This window comes from Phycodurus eques, chromosome 3 (genome assembly GCF_024500275.1).
Source record: "Phycodurus eques isolate BA_2022a chromosome 3, UOR_Pequ_1.1, whole genome shotgun sequence".
Lineage (NCBI taxonomy): Eukaryota > Metazoa > Chordata > Actinopteri > Syngnathiformes > Syngnathidae > Phycodurus > Phycodurus eques.
In genome coordinates, this window is record NC_084527.1 from 8,949,722 (window position 1) to 8,976,448 (window position 26,727).

The 26,727-nt window shown below is 39.2% G+C and overlaps 2 protein-coding genes across 3 annotated transcripts; one reads left to right on the forward strand and one right to left on the reverse strand.

Annotated features, from left to right (window-relative positions):
- Nucleotides 1-314: 314 nt before the first annotated feature.
- Nucleotides 315-6,644, forward strand: rgs7bpa (regulator of G protein signaling 7 binding protein a). 2 transcript variants are annotated; one of them, XM_061673364.1, is made up of 6 exons: nucleotides 315-464; nucleotides 1,777-1,943; nucleotides 3,285-3,415; nucleotides 4,536-4,683; nucleotides 5,050-5,120; nucleotides 6,553-6,644. In XM_061673364.1, the coding sequence occupies exons 1-6, from the start codon at nucleotides 315-317 to the stop codon at nucleotides 6,642-6,644; spliced, it is 759 nt and encodes a 252-aa protein (XP_061529348.1). The 2 variants fall into 2 exon arrangements, with proteins under 2 accessions (XP_061529348.1, XP_061529349.1); XM_061673365.1 differs by having other exon boundaries at nucleotides 315-446.
- Nucleotides 6,645-8,582: 1,938 nt separating this feature from the next.
- c7a (complement component 7a) lies at nucleotides 8,583-24,797 on the reverse strand. The gene is made up of 17 exons (XM_061671924.1): nucleotides 24,748-24,797; nucleotides 24,527-24,588; nucleotides 24,359-24,437; nucleotides 21,135-21,276; nucleotides 19,443-19,587; nucleotides 18,546-18,684; nucleotides 16,691-16,810; nucleotides 16,175-16,418; nucleotides 15,126-15,280; nucleotides 13,864-14,083; nucleotides 12,413-12,587; nucleotides 12,239-12,326; nucleotides 11,492-11,624; nucleotides 11,218-11,406; nucleotides 10,141-10,258; nucleotides 9,133-9,320; nucleotides 8,583-9,056 (listed from the first exon to the last, which is right to left on the reverse strand). Exons 1-17 carry the CDS (start codon nucleotides 24,751-24,753, stop codon nucleotides 8,875-8,877), a joined length of 2,385 nt encoding a protein of 794 aa, XP_061527908.1. The 5' UTR covers nucleotides 24,754-24,797; the 3' UTR covers nucleotides 8,583-8,874.
- Nucleotides 24,798-26,727: the final 1,930 nt, after the last annotated feature.

The window sequence follows — 26,727 nt, forward strand, 5'->3', positions numbered from 1 at the left end:
GTGAGGAGGATACGGAGAAGAGAGGAGCCCGGCGCTTGTGAGCCGCATGCTGCGGGAGCGAAGGTGACTTGATGCGAGAGAGCAGGCGCTCCTCATCATCCGTTGGCATCTGAAAGCGCGTCTGGCCCCGTTCTAGGGAGGCGGTGTGAGGGTTTGGGGCTGTGAGGGGACAAGCGACTCACAGCCATAAGCCAGGCTCGAGTCTAGAGGACGGTAAAGAGTTGAGAAGAGGAGGGGGAGGCGGAGGGGTGGGGTAGCAGCAGGCAGGAGAGATCGTTCCGTACCAAGACTGTTTTAATAGTGGGTGTGTATGCATGAGTTCTGCATCGGACGGGCGCAAAAACCGCCCCAGATCGGCCGGGACCATCTTCCAGATCGGCAAGCCCCTCTACCGAGACCCCCAGCGGCGGGAGAGCACGGAGAGTAGCCGCCGAGCCCAGCGCTCCGTGGCCGACTGCAGGATGGTGAGTGGCGGACGCTCTCCTTCTCTTTGTGCATCCTGCACGCTCGTGCACGTATATGACTACACGGAGCAGCATGCATGACAGAGTGCACTCGACTGTGCATCTATAGCAGTGGGGTGCCGCAGCAGTGGATGTTCCTTTTTTTGGGGGGGGGGGGGGGGGTCACCCTCTCCAAAACTCCACGAATGAGTGTCCACTGATCTGATGATGATGATGTGATGCAAACACATATGTGAAGCGGACGTCATGTAAGGCTCCGTGAAATGAACGCGCTTGCAGGGGCAGCACGCAAGTCAAGCAGCTTCTTTTTTTCCCCACTCTTAGTTGGTGCAAAGTCAACATAGCACGATCGATCATCAGCAGAGTCATTAAAGCAACCTCTGCGAGCTCTTTTGATGACAACTTTTTAAGGATTATGCTGGGTTATGTTATTTGTTATTGTTAGGCTACTATTTTGCAATTAAACCGGTTGCGTTGCATGCTTAATTTATCTTTTATTTTATTTTATAAATAATATTTTTATTCATTCCCATTTCATATTATTATTATTGTTGTTGTTGTTTATTTTTAAAGTTGCACATGCACTGGCTGTGTTGTAGGTTCAATTTATTTTAAAAATTTTAAATAGTATTTTAGGATTGGTATATTTATTTAGAATCTTTTCAATTGTTTTATTGTTTTATTTTTTGAATATTTGTATTTATTTTAAAATGGGGATGCTGTGGATGCTTTGGTGTTCAATTTATTTGATCTTTTTATTGCATTTTATGATTATTTAATTCATTAATTCTGAAAATAATTTACTGATCAACTGGCACTATTCGGAGCAGAGACACGACAAGCCACATTATTAGGTACACCTGCACAGTCTAGTAAAGATCCAATACAAGAGTTGGAGGAATTGATTATAATTTTACTGCAATCAATTAGATTTTTTTGTCTCAATTAGATTTTTTGTCTAACTTACTTTACCAATATGTACGCAGAAAACAAGTCACAGTTTTATGTGAAGGATGTTCAAGTGTAATGTACGTATTTCCCCACAAAGTGGAGCTTCTTTAACAGTGCCTCCGTCCACTTTAGTGCTGGAAATCATGAGCAAAAAAAAAAAAACAAAAAAAAAAATGCCAGACAGGAAACATTGGCATGATCTACGATCATGCATTTGGATTTTAACCTCATTATTTGCCTTTGAAAGGCAGATTTTTTTAAAAAACAGCTCTTGTATCGGATCTCTTTCGGTGTTGCAGGCGCAAATGTGCATTCTATTTGCTTAACCTTAAGTGATCTTTACACTGTGGTTGCAACCCAGATCGTGCAAGAGTTCAACACGCTGGTGGCTCTGTACCGCGAGCTGGTCATCTCCATCGGCGAGATCACTGTCGACTGTCCCAACTTGCGGGCTGACATGCTGAGGACTCGAACCAAAGGCTGCGAGATGGCCAGGGCCGCACACCATAGTCTCACCTTGATAGCAGGGTGAGTCATCCTATACTGAATGTCCCCTACTTCTCCTGAAAAACTCAACGACCTCGGGTTTTTTTTTGTGCTCTTTCTATAATGCTGTAAGATGTTCTAAAACTCCTTGTTTTGTTTCTAAATATGTTAAATATGTTGGAATATAAGTACTGAAAAACAGATGCATAGACTGAGAACCATATATCTTTAGTATTGTATTGTTGAGATTTAGCGTAAACGTCTTTTTCTTCATCTCTGTGGGAAGGGTTTTTTTGCCCATGAGGTCACAGGACTGGAGTGTATACTTTCTAGCATCAGGCCCTCCCCCACTATTCTCTAAAAACACCAAGCACCCTTATTCCATGCAGTGGCCATTCGGCAGAATTGCCACTTCCTCATTCATTAACTTGACCCGTTACTGTGAGTATAGTGTGCAATTGGCCATCAAACTATGCCCACAACTCCAAAAAAACACATCTTCCCTGAAGTGTAATATGTTTTATGTTATTTAGGCTACAATGTCTCTGCCGTCTGGCCCCACTCACGTTGTTTTGTGATGGACGGGATCTGGAGGTCTGGTGCAACGGCGTTGATTAACGGCTCGTTGAATTTCAACGGAGACAAAGGGGTGGCCGCCCCAAAATCGTTGCAAATTCTTCTCTCCCCACTTAGTAAGAGGAGGAACAGTCTTGATTGACAGCTGAACGTTCCGCGGAGACGGGATTTTGAAAGCATGTAGCTACACGCCCACAGCGTCTGGAAGCTTAAAAGAACTTCTCAATTCTTGCCTATTTTTCACATATTTTGTCTTATTATTATTATTATTTTTTTATCCATTCACTTATTGTCTGACTTGTAACAAAACTCTTTTCCGTGTGTCAAATTTGCAAGAGATGTTTTTGGGTCTTTGGTCGCACTTTAAATGTTCATGAGTGCACACAGTCCTGTGTGGCAAACGTCCACTCAGTGCTTTCACTCTTCGGCGGGTGATTTAGTGCTCACTCAGTTCTCACCTGCTGTAGGTTGAAGTGTGTATGAAGCTGCTGCAGTGTGTCATAAAAGCAAGTGATGAGGGAGCAGCAGCTAAATAAATCTGACTTTATTAGCTTTTTATGTCGGCACATTTCATAAGTGCAAACTCAAAGATGGACAATAATATCATCAAGCAAAAGTGAAGGAGCAAATCTGCCACTTAGTTGTCAAATTTATAAATGGGCAGATGACTAAAGATTTTGTTGTTTGCTTAAGTTCACACTTGATGGGTGGACAGACACTCCAGAAACACAACTAATTTGTATACAAACATTAAAAAGGCGACTTTCCATGTGGCCCATTTAAGTGATCAATGATCTTTTTGTTAAGGCCAGAGGACGGCGAGATTCACCCGGAGATCTGCAGGCTCTTCATCCAGTTGCAGTGCTGTCTGGAGATGTACATCACCGAGATGCTCAAGTCCTTCTGCTTGCTGGGATCCCTGCAGCTCCACAGGAAAGGTAAACACACCCACTGGCACAATTTGGGTGAAACAACTGAAGTGCCAGCAGCTGACATGTAGTTGTCCAACCTCAGTTTTCAAGAGAAAATTAGGAAAAATGTGTATGAAAAAAAGATTTCTCTTTCATAGGCTCTAATCCCAACGGCACTGATGATGCAAATGATTGCCCTGAATAGCACTTTTATTTCACAAAGTGGCATTTTGTGTGCTTTTGTACAAAAAGTACTTCATTTTATGACAAAACTGTCAGTGGGATAAATGTAACTTTTTGTTTATGAATATTCATAGTCTCTAATCTCAACTTCACTTAACTATTGGCCAAATGTAGTGCTTTTGTAGCACAATGTGACATTTTCTAGTTTTTTTTTAAAACTGTCATTTTGAAAATAAATGCCGATATGATGGCCAAAAGCACTACTTTTGTTACACATTGGAGCATTTTCAATGTTTTTGTGCGAAAAGTACCTTATTTTCGTTGAAAAGTGGCACTTGGGAAAAAAATAATGTTTTTGAATGAATCATTCATGGTCCTACTTCCACCTGTATTGAAATGACGGCCAAATACGACACTTATATTGCGCAAAAAAAAAAAAAAAAAAGAACAAAGCATTTTTTTTAAGTTGCACATGCACTGGCTGTGTTGTAGGTTCAGTTTATTTCCTTGTATGTTTTAAATAGTATTTTATAATTTATTATTTATTAATTGATTATTTATTTTTATTTTTGTATTTATTTACTTAATGTACACGTGCACTGGCTGCTTCGGTGTTCAATTTATTTTATTTTATTATTGTGTTGTACAATTATGATATAATTGACTTGAAATAAGTAATGACAATGTAAAAATATATTATTAGTGAATATATTAGTAAATATATATACAAAACAAATGTAAATGTAATTATGATATATGATTCTAATAATGTTTGTCTTGCTGTCAAGACCCTAAACATCAGTTATTGTAATTGTCAGAGTAAAATGCTGTAAGATTTTTATTTTTTATTTTTTTTTTAAACCTGAAACAGGTATAGTTTCTTAGCAAAGGACGTTTTGTACCTTTTTTCCCCTGAATTGAGAACATAACGTTTATGTGCATCTGTTTTTCTGTGCGGCGCCAGGCAAAGACTCCTGTAGCTTCGTCCCCTCAGTGGACAAGAAGACCGAGGAGAGCTTGGACGTCCCCATCCTTGAGGACACGTCCTCCTCGCCCACCGACGGCCCTCCGCTCGGCGGGGTGGTGGCCACGGACATAGAAAACATTGAAAAGTAAGTCCCCGCTGAAGATGCTTCATCAATCAATTGTGTGTATAATATAATAGAAATGTATAATCACCTCATCATGGGACAATACATTATCCCTGCATTTCATTGTTATTGGATTTATTTTTAAAAACATTGATTTTGAAATCTGAAGTCATGGAAAATAGTGGCGAACAAACATTTCAGTATACAGTACAACTATTGTGCAAGTTATGTTTCGGGATTTGGTGAAAGAAAAATGCTTGTAATACTGAAAAAAAAGTGACCAAAAATGTACATTTTAGTGCAGATTTTCTGACAAAATACAGTAGTAGACCCACTTTTCATACAACATGAAATCATCTACTATTTTATTTCATTCTATTGCTACAGGGACATGAGGGAAATGAAGAACCTTCTCAGTCAACTCAGGGAGACGATGCCTTTACCGCTGAAGAACCAAGGTGTGTTGGGACTAGGGCTTGAACGATAAACGATTTTTTTTGTAGCCAACCCCAATGCGATGTAAGTCGAGTCTAAGTCGACTAATCGATGACGTCATTGATATTTTTACAGTAAAAGTACAGCGGTCCCCAACGTTTTTTTGCACCACTGACCGGTTTCACCTAAAGAGACATTTTGACGGACAGGCATACAAAACAAAACAACAAAACATGATTAACAATACATCTGACTACTACACTAATTATAGTTGTTGTAATTAGTGGGAGTCCTGCGCTTGTTTCTCTTGAACAAACTGGTTGGTCTCATTTGGTGTTCCACAGAGAAGACTTTCGAGCCCTCTGTCGGTCGCTCTGTGAAGCAGACTAGTGGCAAACGGAATGGCCAAAGTGAGGCTAACCGCTGTGCTCATCCACAACCATCTAATTTTTGTACTCTCAGACCCGCATAGACGTACAGCATGTAGACTATGTCGCCTTGTTGGCCAGACATTTCGTAGTAGTAAGTCCTCTCTAAATTGCCTAATTGGAAGATGACATGCAAAAAAAACAGGTTATCAATTAATCGACTTCAACTGTTAAACATTGTTGCAGTGCAGAGAAGTAAAGTTGAATCGTCGACTAATCAGTTTAACCCAAATTTGCTACGTTATACTTTATATCAGTGGTTCTCAACTTTTGTCAACACGGGACACGCATTTTCCCGTTGTCGCAGCTTTAAGTCGCGACGCACTTCTACTGAAGTAAAGAACAATAGAGGCTTCCAAAACAGCCTTCCAAAACATATTAATATCATATTTTTTACCATAACTGGTACTATGTACACTATAAATATGAATATATTGGCACCAGTCTCTTCTTTTTAGTGAAATGAAGGATGCATACCAAACTGTTACAGTTTGAACAGTCTGAATTATGTTATAAAACCACCAATTGCATTCTTTCAATGTTTACATGCCTCAAGCAATTCCATTTGTGATGTATCCCTGTTAAACTTGTTATTTTCCAAATAACAGACAAGTCTGACCTGGGATATAAGTTAAATATTTCACTGCTGGCTGCAATGTAACCCAAATTTGTATACCAGTCAGAATGCAACATAGTCCATCACTTACCAACGCTAACGTAGTACTAAAGCCATAATAACAGTAAATATTTGTTTGAAAAAACACTACTCCCCTAAGTGATGGTGTCTTCTTGTGGCGCTGGAAAATCTACAGTATTCTGCAACCTCGAAATGTATGTAGCTACCGTCGTAACCTGAAAAACCCTTGTAATTTTTGACAACCTGTCCACGACCCAACCAAAATGGCTCTGTGACCCGCTTTTGTGTTCCAACCCACCGGTTGAGTATCACTACTTTATATACGGTATACTATACGACAAACAATGTGAAATAAAATTAAGTTTCCTATACTTTCTCTGTGGCTTCTAGATGACAGCAGTTTGCTGAACCTGTCTCCCTACCCACTGGTCCGACAGAGGAAGAGACGCTTCTTTGGCCTCTGTTGCTTGGTAACCAGCTGAGGTAGCAACAAAAACAACAAGAGACAAAATTGTCCTTTTTCGCCCTCCACTACTCTACTACTGCCATTTTCAAACAAACAAACAAACAAACAAACAAACAAAAAATAGCAAGGCTGCCCATTTTTATTCTCCACTGAGAATAAATAGCAACACAGTCCCATGGTTTTGGGTCAATGGAGCCGGTTGTCCGGTGTTTAATGGAAAACAGAAAATGTATCCATGCAGAAAAAAAATAATAATGTAACCCTCCTGTTGTGTTTTTTTTTAAAGGCCAATGTGAGTCACTGCATGCTTAGGCATTAAAAATAATAATTATGAAAATATTTAATTAAACGAAGAACCAAAATACTATCCCCTTGTTTGGTTACATTTTTTAATACAGTGGTACAAGTGAAGTAAAAAAAAAAATACTTTCAGCTGTTTTTGAACAGGACAAACAGTCAGACAAAACTAAAATGAAAACACTCACAAGGAGCATGGAGAAAACACTCACACTCGGCAACATGACTGAGTCCAGGCTCCTTAGCCACGCCCGCTTCAAAGCACACTAACACACAAATTTACTAGTGTGTGTGCATTCCAGACTTGCCGCTTTGTTCCTCTTCATAAAAAAACTTTTTTTTTACATTCTCTTTTGTTTTATTATGTTTCTCACATTTTACAATGCAGTGCAATTCTCATTAACACATTCACTGCCATTGATGGCTTTAGAAGTCAAATATCCATGTTAACTGGGAAGGCTGGCAGTGAATGACTTTTAAAAACCAAAAAAAAAAATATGGCGTTTCTTTTTCAGCGCTGGAGCGGATTAATGGCATTTCAATTCATTTCAAGGGGGGGAATTGCTTTGATACAGTACATGAGTAAAGTGAGCCACCAGCTTGGTCACAGAATAAATTAAACTCGTACGTCAAGGTACGACTGTATTTTATTTTAAGTTCAAACGGGTCAAATTGACCCGCAATATAACGGGAGGGTTAGGAATGTAAATGTCTGTTTTGTCAGAAACAACGTGCTTAATAAATGCCACCTGAATGTTGGAGGATGGCGAGGAAGTCATTTTGATGTGTCGTCCAGTCAAGTAGTTTCTTGTTTCGCCTCCTCCCTGTTCTTAATTTAGTCATCAATGAAAGATAAAACTGTATCTTAACTTTACAACTTCAAAGTGCAATATATTGTATGATAACATGGAGAGAAATTATTTGCACACACACACACACAAACACACACACACACACACGCACACACACACACACACACACACACATACACACGCATATAGTATTTATTGAGTTAAACTGGCTTGTTATTGGTTACTGGTGCTCAGCATGGCGCCACCTTGTGGACGATGCTTGTTGTTCGTATTTAGGGCCCCTTGGAGGTACAGTTCAGTACACGAGGATGATGTAGATCATTTTACATTGTTAATAAAACTTTTGTTATGGAAATGAAGAGACGAATGGGTTGTTTATTTTCCTCTTCAAACCTCCACTGGGTGGAGACAAACCACCACTGAAGATATTTGGGATGTGGCGCTCAAAATGCTTTACTGTGAGTAACAGTGATACAATTGATTACATATTATTTATATTTTAAATTTTATTATAGTATTTTTTTTAAATAATAGAGCTAAAAAAAGGCATTGTTTTGTTTTTTAATGGGTGTTATTTCGAAGTGGGAACATAATAGGTGTTTCCCAACATATTGACCTATTTGTAAACTTTCTATTAGAGTTAGGGGTTACGGCTAGGGTTGTTTTGCCGTCATCTTCGGGCATCTATTGGCAATTATAAACCATTTTAGGGGGTATCAATTACTCACAGATGTTCATCATTCGTGGCAGGGCTCAGTCACGATTCCCCTGCGAATAGCTTTAGATGACTCTATTTGATACCCAGCTGAAATGTACAATTGTTTATTGATTACAATAATAGAATATCAGTCAAAAAGGGCTGTACTGGTGTTGTTCGTTGTGTAATATTCAGTTTTTGGTTTGGTTGACTTGTTTATGATTTACCCATACTGTATGTGACTAAATCCCACCTACAGTGTGTAATAGTCATGGACACACATTGATAGTGCAGTAAATACATTGCTCATTGTTGTTGCTGTTATTTGCTTTAATTTTGATGCATGCAATTAATTTCTTCTCCCCGCGTCCTTAACACATTCACTGCCATTGACGGCTTTAGAAGTCAAATGTTAACTGGGAAGGCTGGCAGTGAATGAATTAAGAGTCACAGGGCACAATATCCACAACAGAGACTTTTTCTCCTTTGCAGCGCCTCAGTCCTGCTTCACATTCACTCATGCTTCCTCTGGTAAGCGCATCCTCCCCGGTGCGGACGCACACTTCAAACCCCAGAGTCAAACACTCTGCGTGGTCCTTACAACGACACTCCCCGCTGTGCTCTACAAGAAAGGTCAAAGAATGTGTATTTTCTTTTTTTTCCTTTATATTTTTTAAGTGCATATTTGAAGTACTCACCGTCACAGGTTTCCCACATCTGACAGTCGTTGCAGCCTGATGTAGTGTTGCGCTGCGGCCACTTGCAGGCGCTCTCCGGTGCTAACTTGTAGTTGATGTGCATACACCTGAGTGTGTGGAGTTTGCACACACTGACAACAACTGACCTGCCACTAGCAACATCGGTGGCACACACTTCCAAAGAAGACCTGACCACAGCAACAATAAACACATCAACACATAAATAAATAAATAAATAAAGACTACTTGCACCGCACTAGCGTACTTCCATTTCCACTACTACTGCTACCATACTAGTACCACCCTTGAAAGGAAAGCTGTTCGAAAATGTTTCCAATATCAGCTTTAGGTACTAAGGATATTCTTTGTCCATACTACTATGACATTTCTATGCATATGTATGGCGCACTAGTAGAAAAATTAGATGTGTTCACGAGTTGACATCTGTGTGCTACTAGTACTGCTAATGTAGCGCTAAAGGTTAACTAGCAGAATTGTATGTCGCTATTAGTACGAGTAGCACGCAGCTGTCACCTTCGTGAACACATTACTAGTGTGCCCTCCTCATTCTACTAGTGCAGTAATGTCAGACAGTATTGGAAAGCAGTAGGGGAACAGTTACTGGTAAGACAGTTCTACTGGTACACCATAGTCCAAGTGCACTATTGCGATGCAATGTGAAACTAGTGATGACAAATAGTGTACTAGTACATAGACTTTAAGCAGATATTGATAGATTTCGATATAAAACTACTACCACTGCTATTACAAAATGGCATCACTACAACCATTACTACCACTACTACTACCACTACCACCGCTACCATACTGTATACCACAACAGCAAGCACTAATACTACTCCTCCCACTACAGTACTATTACTAACATTACTACCACTATTACTACAACTACTACTGCTACTACTACCACTACAACACAAATAACTTCCACCACTACCATCGCAATCGTGACTCGCACTGTCACAAAGTGAATGAAAGTGATCCTACCTGCATTCAAAGGGCATCTTACAAACACATTGTCCTCCAGCCGGCTTCTCCCAGGGTTCACAGCGCGTTGAGCGAGGGAAACGTAACTGCCGCCGCTGCTGCTGTTGCTGCTTGATGACTTTTAATCACACAGAAAACGAAAATAGTCTCGCAGCCAAAACAATCGCCACACCTGCACAATTTAATGAAAGATAACGGCTGTGTTTGAAATCACTCGTGATCAACTATATCAGCGGTTCTCTTTAAATATTTACACCACCTAAGGCCTAAGTACAAGAAGGCCGATGTGGTCAACAGAGGTTTTATTCCTAAAAGGTATATTTAATATTATTGTAAGCCACTGTAACATTATGCATATCTTGCAATGTTGAAAAGTTTTTTTTTAAATTAAATTAAATCCAAATATATTGAACATAAAAGTTAAATACAACTGAACCATACCTTGCAGTGATTCTTTCACGTGCCACAAGAGGGAGACCGGACTTTCCACCAATCTGATCAGCTATATCGGTTCGGTCGATATTTTGCATTTTATGCAAATTTTGTGATTGGCTGTAATGTCCTAATTCCCGGATCCAATCAGTGATCCACAAATTAAGACATTCGATCTGACGCTCCGCGACGTTCCGCGCTGCCGTCGTGTATGTTTGAATCCAAAAGCTAGTTTATTTTTAGAACTGTCGCATGCCCAGCACAGTACGTCTTGCTGGCAGCTCGAGCCGCTCCAAAAATGCGGGTGGCTAGCTAGCGTGGCTAAACATAGTGCAGAGCCGCTCCTATAAATCACGACTCATCGCTTCCGTGGCAGCGAATAAACCAGATTATTATCTTTGATAATCCGCAGACAACAACTGTGTGCCAACGACAACTTAATGCATCATCCATGACACTTTATCGCACTGTGTAGTTACTGTAGGAACACTTGTCGGAATACGGCACAAGAACACAAGATATAATAAGACCAGTTCGATGAAGCATGTTTTGTTTTTTTGTCTTTTTTCTATGCCGGTCCTTCAAAATATGCAAATATAATTCCAAACACAGCAAATATGAGTGGCAATGATTGACTAAATGTACCTTCAATGCATTCAAAATTTTCAGGGTCTGGAGAGAACTTCAGTTTGCTACCACAAACAATTTTACGGTGACCAATAAATTGACTTCCCGCAGGACAAGACAGAGTCACCGTGTCTCCGATTCCGTAGGACGCCTCTAACGGGCTAACGATGATGTCATGAGCGAGGGACCGCAGCTTGCACCTTGGCACTGGAGAGACAACCAAAAGTTGAACACAACAAATCACCAAATGACGACGACGCATTAAAAAAAAATTAAATGTTGATGCGCTCACAGTTGCACAATCCAGGCCTGGCCGACCACTTTTGATTGGCATTACATTCCAAGATGTTTTGTCCAAAGAGGTGGAACCCGCTGGTGCAATTGTATTCAACCTCGCTGCCCACAAGATAGACATCTTTTGGCATCTTTTTGCAAGCAGGAAGGAATAAATGAATTCAAATGACATTATTCCGTTCCAGCCTGCTAAAATACCACATTTTTTGGTATGTAATTTTAATAATGAAAGAATCAAAATAGTACAGTATTGAATGTAATAGAACTTAATGTGAAGTAATAAACTGCTTTTATAAAGTGTAATTATTTTTAATCAGGCAGGGCTATTATTATTATTATTATTTAAACTATTATACCACAGCCGATGAGCCACAAAAAAATGTAAATCATTTAAAATTAATTTTGCAACATTATTTTTAAAAATAAATGGCTGATTAAAAAAAAAAAATGCCCTGGAAGTGTGTATGCACTATACACATGCAAATGGAGTGAAAACGCTTCGAAACGTCCACTAACAGCCCAGGCTAAACTTTGCTCTTCCTTGACACACAAAGATGTTAGTCTTTCAGTCAAGATGTAGCACTTCAACATACTTCCTTGACACCAATTACTACGTTCTTATTAGCTAGTTTGGCTTTATTGTGTGGCATCAGAGTTTTACAAAAAGTGCACAAAACTGAGTATGTGATTTTGTGAATAGGGAACTGCAAATAGGCGGGGGTTCACTGTATGAGGTGTACTTTACCAGAATGTAGCCATTGATGAGTGCAGGCGGAGTCCCACATGTTGGTTTTATAGGGGCCGTTGGTTCAAGGCATTGAGGCTCAGATATTCTAATTAAAAAAATAAATAAAATAAAATAACAATAATAACAATAGGGCTATAAAAATAACAATAATGAAAAATAAACGTGACTGACTTGAAGTGTTCCGTGTGGTCACAGTCAAATGTGGTCTCAGTGCCGTCTCCTTTACACGCCTGCCCACCATCCTGGGGAGCGGGGTTGGAGCACGAGCGGCTTCGCGACTTCTGACCCCCGGAACACGTGGACCACGCAGACCAGCAGGACCAGCTTCCGTCAGTCACGTCTATTTCTGCACACACAGTAACAAAACAACTACTGCAACCCTCTTTATGCAATGATGAACCATTTTTGGTAACGTTTTCTTCTAGTACTTCTAGTTCTACTTCTGGTTGAGCATGCTGCCTTACTGTGTATTGAGGAGTGTGGTAACTTGGGTTTACGTTACCAAATATGGTTCCAACCATTACAACCACTACTACTACTACTACTACTACTATAAACGTAGTTTATTTATTCCATGAGGGAAATGAGATTGTCACAGAAGCAATATTCACATAAACACAGGTACACTCGTATTAATAATAATGCAACAACCAACAAAGTAAAAACAAAAAAATTTAACAGCCTTTAGGAGGAATTACAAGAAATCTCAATCTATTTTAAGCAAAAAGCCGAAGAAACGAAACAAAATATGAAGATGTTGCATGTTGGTATGTTGTAAGTAACTATAGTCTAACAATGCTAGTCATATTTATTATTTACATGTGTGAAAAGTATAATATTACTCATTGCACTATGTATTACTAATTTATTACTATAATATTACTGATACTTTTATTTTGTGGGGTCAAAAATTCCCTACTTGTGCTACCAGTGGTGGCACTCGTGGGGTCAAGGAGGTTACAGGTGCGTGACATACAGTATGCTTACTCGCTGGGGCTATACAACGACAGTACTCTCACCATCACCACTACTACTACCACCACCAGTCTGCTAAAATCACTACTACTACTACAATACCACCAATACCATTCGAAAAGTCCATTATTAGGCAAGGAACCATGTTAGGCAGGGAAAGCTGCATCTGAGATTCAAATCCGGGACCTGACAACTGTGACACAGAGATGCTAACCACTACGACACCACGCTACGTTTCGTGGCCCGTATTGTGGAAAAGAGATCCATATTTTAAAATGTGCATGGATATCTCATAATGTAAACAAAAAGAATATTGACGTGCACTTTTATATGAATTTCATTCATATTAATGTTAATCATAACATGAAAATAAGTACCACTTTGTAATAATAGTGTATCATTTATAAAGGATTATGTGTTAAATGGTAATAAAAATAGGTACCACTGTATGATAACGGTGCCCTGATTCAAGGTTTATAAATTATTTTATATAGCCTTCATAAAATGCTCAAAGTCATAAAATCAAAACAGAGAGGATTTCCCTCTTTTGTAACTTAATGTAAAAACTATAAAGGTAACCTTCTTGTCGAATGGTACCAAAGCATACAGGAAAAGGAACAACAAAATAATAAACCCACTTGGCTGACCTTTTACGTCACGTCCGTTCTCACAGGCCAGCCCTGACGTGCCGGATTTACAAATACATTTGCATTCGCCTTCCTCCATGAAAGCCAGGCCGTTGTTCCTACAAGGACGGCAGTGGCACGCGTCACTCTCGCTAAGGTACTCTTCCAAGGCCCGGTCCAGGTTGAACCTCTTGAGCTCGGCGCATGGAACCTCCTTCACCAGCTCGGACAGCCGCATCAGCTGACCAAAGAAATGGTGGAGAGATATATACATATATTAGTCATGCTTTTACAAATATGTTTTTTATAATAATACAAAAAAAGATCTGTTAAATTCGAATGCGCATTAAAATCAACAAACCATAGCGAATATTGTGAAAGTGCAATATAAATAACGAGTTGACTTCAGCTTTACAGATGCCAGGTCTGTTTTACAGGCAGTGTTTGTTCTCATAATCAGATTAAATGAAATTAGTATATATCATATTTTGTGTATTAGAATGAATATGATGATTTCTGTATTATTCTACACTGCAGAGAATGTGCGAGCGTACACTTTCTCTTCAAATGCCACTGTAAACTTTAGCTTTACAGATACCATGTCTGCAAATGTACAAATTCTGCAAATGCATGTTCGAATAATATTCGATAGTATTATATTTCTAAATATTGTTTCTCCACAAATAATGCTACTTTGGTCATATAATAATGATTCACTCCTCACAAATTCAACTTTTCGAAGATGCAACAAGATGGAGCAAAAGCCCTGGCTAATAGGAAAGCTGTAATTGGTGTCAAGGAAGTATATTGAATTGATATATCTCAGTTGTCATCACATGTGTAGGTACGCTTCAGGTGAATTTAAATGTTTTTTTATCTGTAGGCCGTTTATTTTAAGGGCAATGTTGTAAAATGAGTTTCACATTATCTTAATCTGTTTGGATTTTCAAACTCACCTATTAGCAGATTATTATTTTTTTTGTAACCTCGTTATTTGCTGAAAGAAAAGTAAAAGTAAAAAATTTCCACCACATTGTGGTAGGATTTCAGTATATTTATATTGATTATGTATTGTATTGAACACAATATAGAATAATATATTGACAACACTTTTTCACTCTTCAGCTTTACAAGATGCCATGTCTGCTGTTTAGGTGGTGTGTGTTGTAGTAGTTATAAGTCTTAGATAAGAATGTTAATCATATATGGGTTTTTTTCCCGGAGACTAAAAAGGAAGCATCTATTTGGGGTGTGGCATTCATTTACTTATATTTGACACGTACCTTTGGTTTTATGACCTTTGGGAATGAGCGCAGGGAGCGGGTCCACTCGGAGGACACGTCCCAGGCCTTGTTGTTGTCCTTCTGCATCGCTGAAATGAGCTTGACGTCTCCTCCTTCCACTTCCAGCTGCTGCGCTTCAAAGCCCCAGCTAGGAACTTTTTTAGCATATTTGTTTTAAGATGATGAAAAAGTAAATAATTGTATGACTCTTACATCATTGGATCTTGAGAAAAATATAAAGTAGGGATTTACAAAGAGTTACAAAGAGTTCTCAAACAAAGCCATTATAACGATGAATTGAAAATAATCTGCTGGTGTTGACCATGCAACATCTGGGTTGAAGCGATTTGCATTTGTTTTCCCGACTTTGGCTGGCTTTCGACCAGTGGCTGTCCTTAAAAACTATCAAAAGCACTGACATACATTTCCAAACTAAATTACAATATGTGGCATATTCAATTGTATTTAGTCCCAACCATCTATTCTCTTCATTTCGTAGCATTTTTATTGGACTTCTTCTGGTCCATGTATGTGAATGTTAGATTTCTTTTATTTTTTTCTGTCCAATCAGATTTCAGTGTGTGTTGCCATGTCAATCTAATCTAATCAGTAGTGCCAGCTGATGTAACTTGAACTATATTAGCAATGGGACTGTTTATTTAACAGTCAGATTTCGTTCTCTTGATGATGTCAGAATTTTTCCATCCTCTGATTGGTTGGTCAGAGCAAAATTGGGAATAGCAAAACACGTCTACACACAGCATCTCTGGTAAATATTATGTATTTAATTGAAATGTTTTATGTTTTTGTGACATTGTTAAATAAATATTGATTCTGAACTGCTCCACAGTTACATGCTGTTATATCGCATGTTTGTACAGTATTAAAGGTTTTTGTAAATGCAATGTGATAGCTATTAAGCAGTGGATTAAGTCAAGTAAGTCCCCATTGATGACCAGGTCTGCGACTGCTTTTAACACAAAGCCCAAACATGAATGCAAACGAACACATTATTACAAGTTAAGTTACTAAATATACTGAATCCTCACCCTTCTGACTCTGCGTTTCCGTAGTGGCCACAGCAAACACCGTGACGACGCCTCCCAAGCTTCCTTCCGAGAAGTAGTGTGTTCCAAAAGTCTCCAGCAACTTCCTGTAGGCAGCGTAGTTGTAGACCAGCGGCAGTTGGGCCAAGGCTTTCCAAAAGCTCTCGGTTAAGGGGATGTACTGGGGAGAGTCTGCTTGAAATTGGGCTACCTCCATGACAGTTTTTGAAACCAGCATTTTGTGTTCCTAGAAAGAGCAAAACCAAAACCGAATCAAAATTAATGCAATTCCTCTTTTTCATTTTGCAGAGAACCCTTTAAACTCATTCATTGCCATTGACGGCTGTTGAAATCAAATATCCATGTTATCATGGAGGACTGGCAGTGATACAAACATGTTTCCCAGGATACACAGGCTTGCCAAAATTGGTGAGTTTTGGGCCATGTTGAGTGCGCCATGAAAGCAATTCGGTCCCGAATGTTAGATTTTCACTTTTCAATCAAAGTGGAGCAGCATACCTGAGTCATGTCACGTGTCGGATGAAGGTTACGGTGGTGCAATCTTCTGGCAGACATTTCCTTTGCATAATGCCATTCACTTGTAAACATCTCCTCACTGAAATCAGTTTGCACATCAACCTGGAGACAAGCATTCATCACCTGTATAATCAGGTATGCTGCAGGTTTTAATTAAAGCCATAATCATCAATTCTGTCGCCCCTTAGGCTGGAATTCAGTATTACGACAACAAAATCCATCACGTCGATATGACGTAGGATGTCCCTTGTGTGATGTTATGTGATGATTCAACAACATTTTATCCAGTTTTGAAGGACAGCCCATGTGGAAAAAGATGTATTCTTCTGAAACAGCAATTGTTCTTAATTCACTATTATTGCAGTGTTTTGTGTATTCATTGCTTGGACGTTGCTGAACATCGTTTATTTTACGTTAAGCACCTTGTTGGGGAGCTAAGCGGTTCTCGGGAAGATGTATGGATTTCGCTCCCTATTTAAATTGGGGAAGATGAGTGATCCAATCAGAGCAAAGCCCATTTACGTTACATAATAACAAGTCTCTAACACCAGGCAGAAAAGACCAACTCGAATAGCTTGGAAAAATACATTTTAGGCTATTCCAACCCAATGTATCATGCAAACCTGATAAAAGGACATTAAAATTTCAGTTCATCAGCCAAAAAACAGCTCTGAGCGTGTCACTCGAGGCTCTGTCAGAGGTGACTGTCTCATTCCTCTCCGCCGGAGCACTTTCAGTAAGTCAGCCTGGTCAGTGAGGAGCGCTGGTGGAGCACTCAGTACCTAAGGAGGTTAAACTGTTTACAACATACAAGGCCTTCACAAAAAAAATGAAAATGTGTTTAGTTAACACCTATAGCTGCCAACACTAAAAGTATGTTATGATGTTGTTGTTTTTTTTTGTTATGATCAAATGATTTGTAGTTTTATTCTCTCTTAATAGTATAGTAAGTCTTTGATTATGTATCCTGTATTATATTGTCTTGTAGATGTATTTTACTGCTTTTTTACATCATGGCCAGGGGACTACAGATGAAAACTAGCCTTCTGACTAATTCTGGCTTTTTTAACCATGTGTATTTCATGTGTTTTATTTTTTTTTGTCCCCTTTCAAATAAACTGATTAAAAAAAAATACATAGAAAAACAGGAATGGAAGGGGACTTGTTATATGCTATTTTATTTTTCACATATTTGTTGTTTTTTGTCCATTTATGTGTTGTACGATACAGTATTTCAGATATTTGTATTCATTTTGTATTTAATTCAATCATTATTTTAAAACATCTTTTATTTTATTTACAAATTTGTATTTTAATATATTTTTTATTTTTTATTATTTATTTTGTATTGATCTATCATTTTTTATTAATTTTACAAGTTACAATTCGAGAGTATAATTTTCTAAAATGCTTCCTATGACAGGAATACTATTTTTATGAATTTTATCCTTGCATTCTTTTGAAATCAAATGTCTAAATCAAAAATCTAATCAAATGTCACTTTGTACTTAACGAATTAATATTTTGTTACATTATTATCCTCGGAAGAGTATCCTAACCCATCATTTGAAACGGTAGGTTGACACTACATGCTGTTATAAAGTTACAAACAAACAAACCAACTTTCCCCAGTAAAAATCCAGAAAACAAAAAAGAGGCACAGGAGTCTTGAGTTCATTGCATTCTGATCACATTGCTCATGCTTTCCTGAGAAAGCCAGTTGCACAACAGTTTTGGCTCTACAATACGCAGAGAGACGAAAATTGGCAAAAACAAGTCAATATGATTCCCGTTTCTGTTTGGCTCATATTTCCCGGCATGTGTTGGAGTGACCCACCTTGAATCTCAACTGGGATGTACTTAGAGGGAGTCGGAATAGAGCATTGTGAAAGCCACTGTAAATGGGGCGACACTGCCCCCCGAAACTTTTTGTGTTGATGACACTGCCACGGCTCATTCCTGACACCACATCAAACCTACAGACAAAGAAAGGAGAAATTAACACTGTAATTGTTATGGTTCTGTCTATTAACATAATTATAAAACACTGATTATAGTAGTAGAAATTATATCAGTCAAAAATGTGTTCATAAAAACATCATATTGAAATGATCAAACGTTATTCAGTGAAATAAGTATTTGAATCCCAAGCAAAACATATGTTAGTACTTAGTGGAGAAACACTTGTTTGCAAGCTGACATGATCCACTCTGAGTTGCGTAATTTTGTTTTCCTGTCAGTTGGCTCTCCCTGTGATTTCCCTTCTTTCGCCTTGGCGCTGCAGAGAGGAATTGAGCAACAAGGCGTTCACAGAGGAGCAATTGGTAGCATCATGAACAAGTTCCTGCCATGAACTTTGAGACTGCTCCCTTAGCTTTCTCATGATCATCCTCACACCACGAGGCAAGATCTTGCATGGGGTTCCACAGCAAGGGTCAATTGATGGTCATTTTGTGTGTGTTCCACTTTGGAACCAATAGTTTTCACCTTCTCAAAAAGCCTTTTTGTGATATATTGTAACCAGCCTTGTTCAGGTCTATAATGTTGACCGTGACAGCTTTTGACTCATCTTTAGTATTGCCCAAGATGGACTAGACATTTGAAGGTAAGGTGTATATCTTAGGATATACATGTCTAATTGTGAATTCTAAGTTTTAGGGTATTCGATACTTATTTCATCAGCTCATGTTCATGCACACATGTATGTATTTCAACGTCAACAGTGGCCACTTACCCGGTTCCCAGGAGCTCTATGTTGGGTGGGAGCTCATCATTTAGACAAGTGATGTATCTCCTGGTATGATCACAGTCATGCTCGTCGTCGCCATCGTCACAGTCTAAGTCTCCGTTACAAAGCAGTGACCGGCTCACACACTTCCCTGAAGACCAAGAGACACTTCAATTATTTGATGCAACTACAGTGGAACCTTCAAATTCCACGCCATTCAGGTCATAGCATTTGAAAACCAAGGACGTTTTTGGTAACTTTCATGGTGTGACAACGTTCATTATTTTGCCCTCCTCAATTTTATTCGAATGTCAATTAGGATTGCCAAAATTACTTCCATTCGCTAAATGGAAGAAAAGTGAGAGAAGGAAGACGGAGCATTTTGACTATCCTTCCACAAGCGTCCCACAATAGTTGGCAGGGATTTTGGGACATTCCTACTGACAGAACTGGTGTGAGCCAAGTTTGTAGGCCACCTTGCTTGCACATGCCTTTTCAGGTCTTCAGGCTCAATAGGATTCAGATCAGGGCTTTGCACTGCAAAAAAACTATTTGAAAAACTTTGTTATCCTTAAGTGACTTTGTAACCATGTTTGTCAGCATGCTTCGAGTCATTGTCTATTTGGAAGACCCATTTGCGACCAAGCCAATTGGCTGGATTCTTGAGATGTTGCTTCAGTATTACCACATAATGTTCTTTCCTCAGGACGCTATGTAGTTTGTGAATGACACGAGCACATCCTTTAGCCAAACAACACCGCAACATGATGCTGCTACCCCCGTATTTCAAAGTTGGGATGGCTGGATATTCCCATGGTGTTTACACTTGTATATAATTGTATGAACAGCTGAACGTGACTCCTTCAGGCATCTGGAAATTGCACCCAAGGATGAACCAGACTGATGCAAGTCCACAATTCTCTCTCTAATATCCTGGCTTATTTCTTTTGACTTTATTTCCATGATGTTACAGGAAGCAGTGTGTTTCAGATGTGCCTAGCTCAAATACAGCCACAGGTTTGTCTCGAATTAACTCAAATGTTGTCAATAAACTTATCAGAAGCTTCCAATTGAAATGAAATCACCATCTGTGTTTTCCCAAATTGTTTAAAGGCATGATAATCTTAATGTATATAAACTTCTGACTTTGGATAAAGTAATGAAAATTGCATGAAAAAAATACTGTCGATATTCTGGCATTTAGCAAATAGAAATCATTTTGGCAATTCTAATTGATCTAAAACAGGAAACGTTTCAGTCAAACAGTGAGAAAAAAGGGTGTCTTTTGTATAGCGTATGGAAATATCTGGTGAGAGAGAGAGAGAGATACTCTAATAGCAAAGATGTGTGAATAATTGATGCCCTCCTAAAAGGCTCAAATGGTTTCGTTGGTACTAAGATGCCACCAGATGTCGCCAAAACAATCCTGTTATGGCTTTGTTCTCAGCACAAAAAAGCAAATAGTTGAGTTTTTCAGCCAATAACGGAGGATATTTAAAAAATCTGTTTATAGGCAAATTCGCTGAATGCTGACCCACTAATATGCGGGTGTTAAATGTATTTTTTACAGCTTATTGATTTTCATTTTCACACAGAAAGAAAACAAACACTTTAGCTAAACACAGAAAATGATGTGAATGTTGAGTCAACTTTATGTTTTCCCCCCATAAGAACAGGAACACAGAATTTATAGCCAACCTGATCGACAGCGAAACCTGTTTCCACATCCATCCGCTAGAGGGCAGCCCTTTGTCAGGTCACAGGACCTGGTTTCTGTTCGATCCCCATCACATGGGTTCCTTCCGAACTGTGCATACACTAGTATCCTTCGACTTCTGGTCTGTGGTGTCACATGTGGCGCCAAGATAATGTGAAGAAATTGTAAATTGTTGCAGTAATATTCAACACATGGAAAAAATATAAGTATTTTGATTTGTATTAAAACCAATACCTACCTATTGGTATAAATACCTAAATTCGAAAATCTACTTTTCAGTAAATAGTACAAGGGCACATTTTTCAAAGAATATAAATGAATTCGTCAAAAGTTAACTTTTTAAAAGAGTACCATGGAGTAAATTAAATATCTAAAAATATTACTTTTTTAAAATATAAATTAGTACCATGGATCCTTTACAAAGGAATATAAGTTCAACTAAATCTACTATTTCAAAATTTAACTTCAATCAAATAGTACAATGGAATCAGAATCATCTTTATTGGCCAAGCGTGTTAAAAGACACAAGGAATTTGTCTCAAGTAGCTGGAGCCACTCTAGTATGACAACAACACTATGACCAAATATTCATCTAGGACATAAAAAAAGTATGGAGAGTCATTGAGCAATGAAAGGGTACCATGCTGATAAAAAGACAATTGTGCAAATGATGCAGCGTCCTCAAGCACTTAAGTGGCCAGTATGTCAACAACAGCTATGAAAATTATCCCGAGTGATAAAGCTACTACAATGAGTACAGTAAAAATGTAATGTAACAGTGTCCCATTATAGATGTGCAAAATTGGCAAAATTTGGCAACATGTCACAATGGATTTAGAAGTCAACTAATTAAGAAGTTCATGAAAAGTGAGAAGAAGACACTGGACATTTGGACAGCGTGAGGAGCACCTGCAGCTAAGGAAGTTTCCTGAAGTCCGCGATCATCTCTACAGTCTTGAGCCTGTTCAGCTCCTGGTTGTGCACCAGACCACATGCCGCTCTACTTCCTGCCGAAATGCAGACTCGTCCCCAGGTCTTGATAAGGCCGATGACTGTGGTTTCGTCTCCAAACGTCAAGAGTTTGACAGTTGGGTGTGTTGAACTCCAGTCGTTTGACAGAGAAGAGCACCGGAGAGAGGACGCATCCTTGGGGGGCCCCTGTGCTGATGGTGCATGTGGATGAGGTGGTTTGACCCAGCCTCAACTGCTGTATCCTGCTCGTCAGGAATCTGTAAATGCACTGGCAGATGGCAGACAAGACTCTAAGAGGAGAGGAGTTCAAGGATGATGGTGTTGAACCCAGAACTGAAGTACACGAACAGGAGCCTCACAGAGGTCCCAGGATGAATTGCAGTACCATGTTGAATGCATAATCCACAGACCTATTTGGTCGGTAGACGAACGGCAGGTGGTCCAGCAGGGGTCTTGTGATGCTCTTTAGGTGGTCCAGCACGAGGTGTTCAAAGGACTACATGACCACAGATGTCAGGGCGACAGGCCTGTTGTCATTCAGACCCGAGATTGCAGGTTTCTTGCGGACTTGGATAATGGTGAAGTATTTAAAGCTGGATGAGACTTCACACAGTTCCAAAGATCTATTGAAAATCTGAGTGAAAACCGGAGCAAGCTGGTCCATGCAGACTTATTTAGTCTGCAGTATTTTAAATTATATATATCCATCCATCCATTTTCTGAGCCGCTTCTCCTCACTAGGGTCGCGGGCGTGCTGGAGCCTATCCCAGCTATCATCGGGCAGGAGGCGGGGTACACCCTGTACTGGTTGCCAGACAATCGCAGGGCACAATGATATATATATATATATATATATATATATATATATATATATATATATATATATAAACAATCAAATATAATTTAGTTAAATTAAATTATAGGAAGTAGTACAATGGAATATTTTCAAAGGAATATCAATTAATGATCAATTTGCTTAAATGACTAAAAATTCAACTTTTTATTAAATATTAAAATGGAGTATATTCAAAGAGATATACAGGTATGTGAACCCTTCTATTAGTACCAGTAGCTTGTGGCGCCTCCTTTTGCACTTCAACTAGACATTAACTGTAACGACTAACCAGTCTCTCACATCTGTTTATGGAGGTTTTTGCCCACTAGTTTTACAAAACTCAGCCAGATAAGAGAGGTTGGAGTGACATGTGGTATGCACCAACTAATTTCACATTTCAATTGGATAAAGGTTCAGACTTTGTGCAAATTCACAATAGGAATCATTTTTCTCTGATGCCATTCCTTTGTACTTTTGCTGGATGCTTTGGTTCATCCATCCATCCATCTATCCATTTTCTGAGCCGCTTCTCCTCACTAGGGTCGCAGGCGTGCTGGAGCCTATCCCAGCTGTCATCGGGCAGGAGGCGGGGTACACCCTGAACTGGTTGCCAGCCAATCGCAGGGCACATAGAAACAAACAACCATTCGTACTTACAGTCACACCTACGGGCAATTTTAGAGTCTCCAATTAATGCATGTTTTTGGGATGTGGGAGGAAACCGGAGTGCCCGGAGAAAACCCACGCAGGCACGTGGAGAACATGCAAACTCCACACAGGCGGGGCCAGGGATTGAACCCCGGTCCTCAGAACTGTGAGGCTGACACTCTAACCAGTCGGCCACCGTGCCGCACTTTGGTTCATTGTCTTTTTATGCCTGGAAATTCATGGTTCTTAAGATACGATGGAGCCGTCCAGGTCCAGAAGTGGAAAAGCAGGCCCAGAACTTCACATTTCCACCACAATGCTTTGTTGTTGAGAGGAGGTTCTTTACTTCATATGCTGTGCTGGCTTTTCTCCAAACATGGTGGTTTTGACTGGGACCAAATAGTTCTATTTTTGACTCGTCTAGCCAGAGAAAATACTTCCAAAAAGGCCTCTTTGTGTGTTTGTGTCTACTATTTGGAATATATACTTTAAAAATTGGGATTTGGATGTATGTTTAACAAGGTTAGTTTGATGTTGTTTACAAAAAGAGTGACCATGTCAGGAGGGTTCACAAACTTTCAAGCGGCACTGTACATGAAAGAAATCGAAAAAAAACTTAATAGATGATTGATTACCAGTAATGATTTAAGTTGTATTTTTATGACAACTGAGTTACAGTTCTATGATTATCAACATAAAGCAAAATAGCATCAAAATAAAAACATTGAACTCAACAAAAATGTCCCTGACCTGTAATTTAGTACAGCCATCACACTCGGACCAGTCGTCAAATGGCCCCCACTGGCAATGCACCGTCTCCTCACTTGACCTGGTAATAAATAATATACTTTCACATTTGTCTTACCTGTGTAATGAAACACACAAAAATAAATGAGGAAAAGTTCAACACAGAGGTACCGTTCGAGAGAGGATAGGAACAGCAACCATGGCAACACAACTGCGCAGAAGCATGCTGTGTTCTAAAAAAGACAAAAAGGTATCATAGTAATATAGTCTGTGTGTGTGTGTATGTGTGTGTGTGTGTGTGTGTGTGTGTGTGTGTGTGTGTGTGTGTGTGTGTGTGTGTGTGTGTGTGTGTGTGTGTGTGTGTGTGTGTGTGTGCATGTTAGGCTTCTCACCTTCATAATGTGAGAAAGAGCAGCACGATGAACTAAAATGAACACTGGAGCTTTGCAGTTGCTCTTTTATTGTGCAAAAAAAAAACTTGGAATGTGTGTGTGTGTGTGTGCGTGCGTGTGTGTGTGTGTGTGTGTGTGTGTGTGTGTGTGACAGACATGGCTAGTCAATTTTAGATTGGAAATCGCTCACTTGATGTAATTTAGTTTGATCTCGCTTTCTCTATGTTGTGGAGTGTACTGTTTTTTCTGGAAATATAGTTCTGAATTCATGTCAACAGTAATTATGTTAACAACATTAACAGATGGCACAGCCGCAGAGCACAGCTCTCTTTTGTGTGGCTTTATTGCTCTGTGGTGATGCCTTGTGATGCCTTGAATGGTAGTAAGAGACTCCGCCTGCGCACTGTAGCAGCCCAGCTAACCAACGTGCCCGAGTGGCGACCATGTTGGAAAGGTCGACGTTCCCATCAAAAGCAATGCATGGACATTGAAATTAAGTCGTAACTTGGTCATTTCTCAACCGATTTTCATGAGGTTTACTTTTTTTGTCAACTCCAAAGCGTGTGCTGTCAATACCTTTTTAAAATAGCCCAAAAATATAATTACCTGTGAAAGGTAATTCCCAGTTATCTGTTTACGGAAGCGTATTTCATTCACTTGGAAAAAAAAAAACCTCCTGTTTTTCTGAGTCATTTTTTTGAGGGCTTTGTTTTTTAAAAATATTTTATTCTAGTATTTTTTCTGACTCATTATTTGTATCAGTTTTTCTGTCTATCCATCCATCCATCCATCCATTTTCTGAGCCGCTTCTCCTCACTAGGGTCGCGGCCGTGCTGGAGCCTATCCCAGCTGTCATCGGGCAGGAGGCGGGGTACACCCTGAACTGGTTGCCAGCCAATCGCAGGGCACATCGGAACAGACAACCATTCGCACTCACAGTCATGCCTACGGGCAATTTAGCATTCAAAGCATGTTTCTTTTACTAATGTACACGAAAAAAACATTATTTTTTTTGCTTTCTTGTAACACTCAAGATTTGTTGTGGTTTATTAAGAGCAGATAGTCACAGACTTATGTTCCACAGAGAACAAAGAGGATTAAGTACCGGTAAGAATTAATAATTAAAGCTGAGCACAGGGATAAACAGGGCTCGCACCCCCATTTTCATGGAAAATCCTCAAAAGGATTAAACTTATACACCTTGCTCAGACCACATTAGACGTCATAGACAAAAAAAGAGGAAAGGCCTCTCTCAATATTTTTGATCATATGGATGCTGATATGTGATTTACTGTAGCAAACACCGGAGGGCAATAGAGATTTAGAAACAATTTGCATTATAGCCTACATGGAAACTGTTGCATTAAGTAAGCCTTTGAGGGAAATTTTAAGTGCTTTAATACTGTAAATAACATCCTTTTTTTTTTAAATAGCACCTTGTCCTCTTCATCGTAAATCAACACTTACCTATTCCAGCTGACTCTGAGTTAAAGAAGTTGAAGAGTTTTCATTTTAAGCGTCTTATTGAAGAGCATATTTTGACCAATGCTGAACTTTAACCATTTTGATCAGCATGCCCGTGAGGTGGTCATTTACATGCATTGATTATTATTATTGAACATAATAAGACTAATTACACAACTTCTAAATGTATTTATTATATTAATGATATGTATTAACTGTTCAATTGATCAAGTTCATATTATTTGTGAGCTGTTGTCCCCCACATGTGCCGCAAATAAGCTATAATTACTACTCGTAATAATAATAACTGTAAGCAACAACCATGACCATAACTGTCAATCAAAATTGAGTGTTATCTTTTTTGATACATGTCTTGTATTGGATCTCATTTGGTGGTGGTGCAGGTGTACTTAAAGTTATGGGCTCTATATGTACACGGTGCAAACAGTGGAGTCAGGTAAAGAGTAAATGGGTCATTTTCCGTATCTGTAAAATCGCCAGTCATGTTTCAGCGCC